This window comes from Lolium perenne, chromosome 4, assembly GCF_019359855.2.
Source record: "Lolium perenne isolate Kyuss_39 chromosome 4, Kyuss_2.0, whole genome shotgun sequence".
NCBI lineage: Eukaryota > Viridiplantae > Streptophyta > Magnoliopsida > Poales > Poaceae > Lolium > Lolium perenne.
The window spans coordinates 193,324,442-193,334,275 of record NC_067247.2 but is presented as its reverse complement, the minus strand read 5'-3'; the positions used below and the strand labels follow the sequence as shown (position 1 = coordinate 193,334,275).

The 9,834-nt window shown below is 45.7% G+C and overlaps 2 protein-coding genes across 2 annotated transcripts; one reads left to right on the top strand and one right to left on the bottom strand.

Moving 5' to 3' along the window:
- Positions 1-5,621: 5,621 nt before the first annotated feature.
- LOC127295308 (uncharacterized) lies at positions 5,622-7,791 on the bottom strand. Its single transcript, XM_051325237.2, has 2 exons — positions 7,527-7,791; positions 5,622-6,276 (listed from the first exon to the last, which is right to left on the bottom strand). Exons 1-2 carry the CDS (start codon positions 7,737-7,739, stop codon positions 5,887-5,889), a joined length of 603 nt encoding a protein of 200 aa, XP_051181197.1. The 5' UTR covers positions 7,740-7,791; the 3' UTR covers positions 5,622-5,886.
- A 197-nt stretch (positions 7,792-7,988) lies between these two features.
- LOC127348909 (uncharacterized) lies at positions 7,989-9,630 on the top strand. The gene is made up of 3 exons (XM_051374767.2): positions 7,989-8,383; positions 8,507-8,813; positions 8,908-9,630. Exons 1-3 carry the CDS (start codon positions 8,186-8,188, stop codon positions 9,360-9,362), a joined length of 960 nt encoding a protein of 319 aa, XP_051230727.1. The 5' UTR covers positions 7,989-8,185; the 3' UTR covers positions 9,363-9,630.
- Positions 9,631-9,834: the final 204 nt, after the last annotated feature.

Genomic DNA, 9,834 nt, shown 5'->3' with positions numbered 1-9,834 from the left:
ACTACAAGGCGCAGGAGGAGGCGCACGCGGAGCCACTTGCGCCCCAGGCGCCGCCGCCGCCGGTGGCCGTGAAGGAGGAGGAGGAGGCGCAGTCGGAGGAGTAACCCGACTTTGTCTTCCCCATGCCGCGCATTGGCCATTCCCGCTGTCCGCAGTGCCTTGGAGCATCCACGAACTATGTCAAGCCCCTCCCATGGGCGGTGTCATTCACGTGGGAGGCGTATTACTAGGCATGAAACCAGACCAATAAACATTCTGGTGCCTAGCTCTGTCCGCATGCCCGAGCATGAGGCCTTTCACAATGGATAGTTCTTGGCATGGTATCATAGGCCATTTGGTGATGTGGCACTATATTAATCTATGAAAGAGAGAGTTGTTGTATCTTAGCTAAGATTCAACCTTGCACGAAGTCATAGGCAAACAAGTATTTCTAGTCCAATCACATACATGCATTAGCTAGAAATCAATAAATGTAGACACAACTTTAAAAAACAATGCATTGTAGAGGGTTTTTTTCAGAACATATGACTACATAGGATAAAGCGCTAAGTGTACTCCATCCGTTCTGAAATAGTCTACATTTTAGCCCTAAAATTTGTTCTAAAATACTCTACATTCTAGCTTTTGGTCAACAACAACACTGAAAACAAAGTGATTTTGCTCCCTTTATTGGGTGTTGTAATTTTCAATGTTGCTTGGATTGGTTGTTCACATATCTAGTACTAATAAATGCAATACTATTTTGTCTCATTTTTCCTAGAATGTAGACTAAATCAAAATGGAGGGAGTATTGTGAAAGGCCTGGCAATGCTGCCAAAGCACCTAAGACTATCCACAATGAGAGTATCATAGGTATTATCATGCATCTCATGTAAAAAAAAAACTGATGTGGTAGTGCAATTAAAGATGAGAGAGATGATTGTAGTATCGTAGGTAAATATTGTATCATATCACGTAGTACCAGAAAACTTAATATCAAATACACATCTTATACATAGCTTTGTATTGAGATTTACAAATCAGTTATAAGAAAACTATAATACTAGCACATGATACTATGCATTGTAAAAAATAATAATATGTAGTAATATCATATGCATGATACGTACTTCTATATGATACTAACATTGTGACTAAGGCTAGCCATAGTGCTAGTATCATAAGGAGTATCATGCATCCCACCTTGGTAAAAATCTGATGTGGCGCTATAATTAATGAGGAGAGATATGCTAGTGGTATCATAACATGATACTATATCATAGCACGTGAAACTAGAAAATTTAATGTCAAATACATCCTATACACACAATTGCATTGAGATTCTACAAATAATTAAATATCATGAGATTATGATACTACTATATGATACTAACCACTATAGGGGTAGTATCATAGACTTGTATCATATGGATGATACCACTATATGATATTTTGCACTATGGCCAGCCTAACCTAAACCCCGCAAGAGGAGGAGACAAAGTTGGCGGAGATGTCTCTTCATTACCGCAAACTGACAGTAACCATATTAATGAAGAGATTAAACTACTAGCTAGTACTCCCTCACGCTCTCCCTCGCGCGCTGCCGACGAGAGGAGAGGAGCATGGTATGGAGAGTTGTGCCGCTCTTTGACCGGCCGGGTCGCACGCATGCGCAAACCAACAAACCAACGTTGGAGAAGAAGAAAACAAAGCCTTGTTTAGGCCGCCTTGCTTAGCTAAAGCTGCGGGGCATTTCCAAAAGCAGGGAACACTTGCGGCGGGCCGCGGGCAGGCAAGGCAAGTACTCGACGGAGGATGGAGTACAGGCGCGGCCATCTCGGACAGGAGGAGCACAGACCGCAGCCTTCACTCATCTGGCTATAGCTTTGTCGTCGAGCCCTGTGTCCCTGGCTGAATGCTCGGAGCTCTGCCTCGAAGTGCGGGACTAAACAGTGTGCACGAGAAAGGGGATGCTTCTTTCCCTGGTGAGGTGACACGAGAAAGGCCGGGGGAAGTACGACGGCCATGTCGCCACGTCCACATTGCACGATGTGATTCAGATGATTCTCGGGAGATATGGGAGAAGCCAAACATGTAGTAGGTTGTTTGTATTCTCCAACTTTTGAACAAGGATCCGTTTAGATCAATCAACATTCTGAACATGGACCCCTTCACACAATTCATAAGATTCTGTGATTTAGATCTTCTACATGAATTCTCATTTCCACCAGATTCTAGAAGCTCTCAACATTTCATCGAACACTTTTTTTTTTCTTCCTTTTGTGATGTACATCAACTTCACGCTTTTTTTTTCCTTCCCACCAGTTTTATGCCTTTTCTATGATTTGTTTCTCATGGTCCATTCACTATAATAACAATAATTTTATAATTAAAAAAAATATTAATATCGGGAAGATATCAATTACATGAAGCCGACAATACGGATGCAGACACTTAAAACAAGAAAGAATTTACAGCAAAGAAAAATATCTGCTACATCGATCTATTTCTTATAGCAACGAACCAAACACCACCAGAAATCCAACTTTTTCAAAAAGCGACGCATAAAAGAAGAAAAGAGTGCACAAGCGTCATCACCCTGATCATCGATCATAGGCTTTCACCTAGGAGAAAGTCCGTGCTCACAAAACTCTGCATTCAACAAGATCATTGCCACGCATAACCATTGAGGCCAGACCTTGGGTTTTTACTCTGCAAGTCTTGGCTTTGAATTTCTCCTCTGTTGTCACTCCCACTTGCCAATATCGCTGCTCCGAGTTACAAATCACCTTGGCCAAACTTTATTGCCGCCAAAACTCGAACCACCATTACTAGTCTTCATATCTCGGCTTTCATGCCATTCTTCGTGACTGACTTCACCATGGAACTAAGAAGTGTTCCACGATGGCAACAGTCTGTTGCTTCACATCACTCCGTCCGTTGCAGCGGTTTCCGGTGTTCAGCAAACTAGTGGAAGGTCATGCTCCACCATGCAACTATGAGATGAATAGCCATCAATACACCAAAGGCTATTATCTAGCCGATGGTATATATCCAAAATTGGCCACTTTTGTGAAAACAATCCCGGCTCCATCAGGTTAGAAGAATTCCTACTTTGCTTCGCGACAGGAAGCTTGCATGAAGGATGTTGAGCGGGTATATGGTGTGCTTCAATCTCAATTTGCAATTGTCCGGTATACTGCTCTAAGTTGATCTCACGAGCAAATGTGGGAGGTGATGCAGACTTGTGTGATCATACACAACATGATCATTGAGGATGACTACAAGAATCAGGTGAGGAGATATGTTGGTCTCTATGAGTGTCAGGACCCTCTTGCGGAGGTTGATCGTGATGTGTCTGCAAATTTTGCTGATTTTCTCGCCATGCACGCAGAGATCCGTGATAGCAATGTCCACGAGCAACTTCAAAATGATCTCGTTGAGCAGATGTGGAAGTTCAAATGATTATCAACAAATGCTGCGACGCCTTGATCTAGCCCCACTTATTATATTTATTTAGTTGTTTTATTGTTTGTTAGTATATTTTAATTTGAAAACAATTTTGGGCAAACTTATTTATTTGTATGCTATGTTTAATAAAATGGTTTTGTTTTCGAAAACCCTGTAAAAAATTTGTTTATGGCAGCGTTTGGGGGACGCGGCTAGGGAGTGACGTCTCCAAACGCGGCACGAAGAAAACGCGTACCCCAAACACTGTTTGGAGGACACGGCTGGGGAGTGACATCCCCAAACGCGGCAGGAAGAAAACACATCCCCTAAACACTCGATCCAGCGTCATTTGGGGGTCACGGCTAGAGATGCTCTTAGGATTTAAACCACCTCAATCCCTCTCAGATTAGATGAAACCGAACAAGGCATCATAGAGCTTGAGCATGAAACCGAACAAGGCCTCATAGAGCTTGAGCTACTGGAAATATGGATTTCAACTTGTATTAGAACTAGATGATACCCCGCGCCTTGCTGCGGGAACAATTCTCCAAAATGGAAGAAAGGGTGCTAAATATCAGTTATAACTAATACAAAGTAAATAAAATACTCTCAGTTGCATATTAGTTGTCACATTTTCCAATGTATCTATACACGGATACATCCGAATCTACTATAATTAATATGGAACGGAGAGGGTAGTTCTGAATTTACCTTCAAATAGTAGATAAAACGGTTTACCTTACAAAATAATAAGGAGCATGTACCTTTGAAATTAATCGGAATCAAATATTGAATATTATTTGAAATGCATTTAATTTAATTTTCCCATAAAATTTGAAGCACGAACTGCACAGGGCTTCAGCCGTCCAGCATGTACCATCCACAAGAACACATATCGTGATGTAGAAAATTCAATTTATACATTGTTAAACTATATCTTGAGGAATGCATTCATCGGGAAAACAAATTTGGGCTGAATAAAGCACGCTGAACACACCCGCCGGCAGATTTTTAATATTTTCCATTTGTACATGCGTCGCAAGCAAAGTGCAGATGGCGGCTCTCCTGCGGGAAGATGTTCGCATCCCTATTGAAACGTGAAAGTGGTGAATTATTTTTGAAACAGAGTACAACAACGTGACTGAGGTATCAAGCGGAAGTAGTAGATACCAAATCTTGTCGGGGACTTGTACGGCAGCTTGATAATCCTCCATCTCGCTTGCCTCACGGACGTAATCTGAAAATACGATGTCAGGGAGAATGGAAGAGTGGAGATTGCAGAAGGTTCTTCTAGTATACAAAGACGCATCTTTAGACTTGTGTTCGAGAAAAAGAGATTGCAGAAAGTCGCGAGGAGGAAAGAGATAACTCACGGTTCATCGTGTTCGAGGCCGTGCCATGAATGTTAGTCTAAACAATGGCCGCCATGCTGTGGTGTGGAGGATGTTGGGACTGTGTGGACTCACATCAGGAGCACGCTGGATAAAATAGCAAGGACGACTGCATGGCTACCTCCGTCGGTTAATTCTGCACGATCAATTGCTTTCCTTCCGTTTCTCATGCATTCATGGTGGAGGAATACGGAGTGGAACATTGAGTAGGTGCATGGCCAGTTCAGTATATGTGCTTTGTGTGTCCGTTGAGCCCATGTAGTGAAGGAAAAGTATTTTAGTGTGTCATTTGTTGTGCAAGAGAAAACTGAACTGACGGAAAGGAATGGGGTTGCTGATGTGGCATACCTATTGATTTGGACCAATTAGAGCTTTGCTGATGTTAAGAGAAATTACTTAGTGGGTTGCTCCAATTTAGTTATTATAGATGGCCTGCAAGTGTCTGTCCTCAGTTCCTCACCCACCAACGATTGAGCTGACAAACTCATGTCGAAGAAAATTCCATCACATTTCACTCGCTCACTCCACAGGCAAGTTTTGCAATGTCAAATGCCCAACCAGATGAGCACTTTTCTCTTCCAAAAGACCCAGAAACTTTATGCGCAACTGATAGTGTGGTTTTCACCAACTTCGGCTGTTTAAGAATTATTTACAGTAACACTCTGCAACGCAAGTAATAAACATGTATATATTCCAATACTAACATGACTAATACTACACAGTACAGGCCCACCTGCAGGAAGCCTTTATGCATTTGACATACAGAAAAACCTTCTGCAGCTTTTACCCAACACATCAACATCAAGACAAACGGCCTTCTGCATCTGCATTGCCCAACATGCACATCAAGAGAAACGACAGAGACAATAGCAGTAGATAATATACAGTCATTCTTCATCTCCAATCCGAGTTTCTTGGTCCTATGAGACAGAAACCTAGAAAAAGGAGGAACACCATCCTCTGCAATGCCATGCCATTATTTCATTGATGGATCCAACACCAAAGAAAAATCGCCATGTTCTGATGTAACCTCCCGCTGTCCACTATAATACCTTTTGATCAGTCATCACCCTGAGTTGCTATTGTCTTTAGATGCTAAGCTGTCTAACAAGTCACTTCCTTTGTAGTTTGTGGCACCAGGCCTAGAATTGGATGAGTACTGGCTGTTTGCAACACACAAGGATGCTACGTTATGCTTCGCACCCCAGACAGTGAAATCGGTATTTTCAAGGAGACCTTCAGAAGCTATCCTTGCATCTCGGAAGGGTGCATTACACTTTTCCTTTGAAAACTTAATGCAAGCCTCCTTGGCTGATTCAAGACAAGAGGCCATTTCTCGTTCCTCGCATTGTTCTCTTTCTTGATAGTCGGTTGTTGCACCTCCAAACAAACCTTTCCACCAGGGGGCCTTGCATTTTCTTGTTGCTGTGATTGAACACCCAGACCTTGCACCAGCCTGCAAAATGATGTACAAATCTGTGTTGTTCACAACTAAGGGCACTAAGTAGAGTATACATGCTAAAGTGCAAGTAGGAATTATGAATGCAAGCCAAGTGGACAGGGACTAGTGGAGATCTTCAGGAAGCAAAACTTCTACTTGTATACACAATACACAACATATACACTTCTCGTTTTTGTAACCAGCACACATAGTAGATTTGCTTCAGCTAAATCCAATTTACTTCTGGAATTATTTCTTACCATGTATGAGTGATCTTTTCTCAGTTCTATCAGGTAAGCAAGACTTCCAGAAGAAAACAAAAATTATTCGCCACAATAATGCTTGATTCTTGCAAACAGAATGAAGGTTACTGTAGTATGTAAGAATTAGCAATTACACACATCACCTTCCCAGAATAAGATGTGCATCTTTCCAATGGTTAGAACTATTCGAAGTGAGAAACTAAAAGGTGCACTCCAAATGCTCAACGATAGCAAATACATCCTCATAAGTATAAACTAACAGGTACACATCCGCATACCAACCTTGGTATCTATACTAGCTGCATCGTAATCTTGATACCATTTACCACTCACTCCACAAGATGACGGCATAGAAATAATAGATCATACTTCTCTTTCAAATTCAACTGTAGAGTATCGCCAACCATGAAAGCTAAAGCTAAGCAGGCATGAACTTGTTTTTGCTCTCTTCACTGTATGCAGCTGAAAAATTTACCGACTAGCGGATCTAGCACTAGTCAGCTCGGCCAGCTGCAAATGTAAACATTCCTTGCCTTTCAGACATGGAATAACAAAAACTGGTCTATAGTAATAACCACACAGAAAGCCTACTTTCATCAACTCCATATTCCACGTTCTACCGACCGCTGACAGTAACATTGCAAAAGTCAATGTTCGTGATGTACGCCAATGTCATGTTAAGGAGCGTCGTAAACCCAGACTACCAATCTTCAGTAGTCAGGAGCTTGTCTGCCCTCTTTTGATATACGCAGCTGCTAAACTTGCTGCCTGGCATGACTAGCGCAAGGCAGCTCGGCCAGCTGCAACAGGCAAAGGCTTCCAGCGCTTGGATCTGTATTGCCATGAGCAATCCGTATCTACTTCACAGAGCAACCACACTCTAAAAAATCCGCATCGCTTAATCGATTGCGTCATCTATCGAGCGCTTGCTAGGTACGAGCACTACGGGGTTGCACCGCCCCTCGCTTTGCATTCGATTCAGGCGAGCTGGTATGTGTTTACCTCGCACTGGGAGAAGAGGCTGGCCTCGGCAGCCTCCCAGGCGGCGCGCCAGCTCGCGGCGTCGCGGAAGGCGAGGACGGGGGGATCGCCGGGAGCGGAGGAAGGGACAGGCGCTCGGAGCAGAGGGAGGGGCCTGTCGAAGGTGACGACGGTGGTCGCCGGGGAGTAGTCCTCCGAGCCGTCGACGCCCCCGCCGGGGAGCGGAATGTCCATCGCGTCCGCAGCCGGCGATGGCGGCGCGCGGGCTGTGTTGGACAAATCGGGTATTAGGGTTCAGGATAGTGGTGCGATTCGGGTTAACTGGGCCAAAGTAGATCGTAATCTCTCTTGCGTAAAGTCCATTGGGCTTGGGCCGCCCCAAAGAGGAAACGCCACCTCATAAGCAAACACGGCCCCGGCTGCAGCTGTCCATATATACGACGTGTCCCCCTCTCCAAAATCGGAGCAAAACCATCGCCGGAATCGCAGCTCGGACGCAAAAGTTTTCCAGATGGAAATCGCGATGCAGTAAGCTAGATCGATCGTCGTGCACGTAGCCCACCCAACCATGTCGCCGCCGGCTTCTTCTCCGCTCCCTGCATCCTTCAGCTGCAACATTAACCGCTGCTTCTTTGCAAGATCGTATTGCAGCTTCTTCCTCTGCCCTGTTGTTGAGAACAATGGCTGGCACGCGAGGTGGCGAGGCCGCCGAGGCTTTCATCATCGGAGAATTCGACCGGTGGAAGAAAGAGGGGGTCGGCGCCGGTGACGAGGCCGTGGCGGCGGTCATGGCGCTCGTTGGCCTTGCCCGGTCCAGCATGGCCGATACAGTGGCGGCGCTCGAAGCCGAGGTCAATACGGCCGTGGAGGAACTAAAGGTAGGCTCTTGATCTGAGATAGTATATGCTGATCGAGCTAGTAGTTTTTCTTATCAGTTTATTTTACTCCATTAATTCAAACACGCAAATTGTGATGGACGTGTTCACCGATGAAACTTGCAGTGCCTGGACAAAACGTACGGCTCTCTCTCGGCGGCATGCGACATGTTCGTCCGGTACGTCCTCACCCGTCGGCGCGTAGAGGGCGACGACCAAACCGCCCCCTTCTCTGTCGTCAAGCGCCGCCTCGTCAGCCGCGCCAGGAGATTTGGGGACATCTGTGGAGGCGCACGCAGGACGATCGCGACGCTCTGCCAGGATTTCTTGCTGGACGGCTGCACCGTGCTGGTGCACGGCCACTCGGCGGCCGTGCTCGACGCCCTCAAGATGGCCGGCGCCAGCGGCAAGCGCCTAAAAGTTCTATGCACCGGTAGGCACGCATGATTCAATCGCGAATTAACAAAACCTTCGTGGCATTGCTAATGATGTGTGGAGCTTAATTAGTATATTTCCTACTATTGCAGAGGGTAGGCCAGATGGCTCGGGGATGAGGATGGCCGGGGAACTCGCGGCGGCGGGGATTCCGGCGAAGGTGCTGCTCGACTTGGCGGTGGCCTACGCGATGAGTGAGGTTGACTTGGTGCTGGTAGGCGCCGACGTGGTCACCGAGACCGGCGGCGTGGTGGGCGCCGTGGGCACGTACCAGGTCGCCATCGTGGCTCGCTCCATGAGCAGGCCCATCTATGTGGCAGCCGAGAGCTACAAGTTCGCGAGGCTGTACCCGCTGGGGCAGAAGGACATCGAGCATGGCCCTGGACGACCCGTGGGCTTCGGCGGCCAACTGGTACCGTGTGGCGTGGACGTCGAGACGGCGGTGAGGGACTACACCCCACCACAGCACCTGGAGCTTCTCATCACTGACCTAGGCGTGCTTCCACCGCCCGCCGTTGGCGACGTGCTCCTCCAGCTCTCGGTGTGATCGCGATTGAAAGCCACCTTTGTTTTTCTTTTTCGGATTTTCTGCTAGATGATAAGCTTGTTTGGACAAAGTTGCTCTCCGGGAAGCGTGTGACAAGTTGTAGTTAAAATCCGCGTTGCAACTCATCATACTATCACGACTCACAAAGCAAATCTAACATCTAGGAACATTCTTTAGTTGCATCTTCGGCTCAACGTCTAGTCATGCACGATGCCTGACCGGGCGGTATTGTTGTGCGCCACTGGCCACTGCACCCGTCCTTAGTAGCATCCTGTAAAATACATCATCAAAACGCAAGTATAGATTATCTGGTTTAGTTTTCTCTTTTAGTTTTTATAAGTGAGGTTAAATATATTACCCGTGCAATCCTAGATGATGTAAAATATGGAACCACCCTTGGTGATGTATAATTTCACAATTGCAGAAATATATGATGAGATATGATGAAGCAAATGTCACGCACATGATGAAT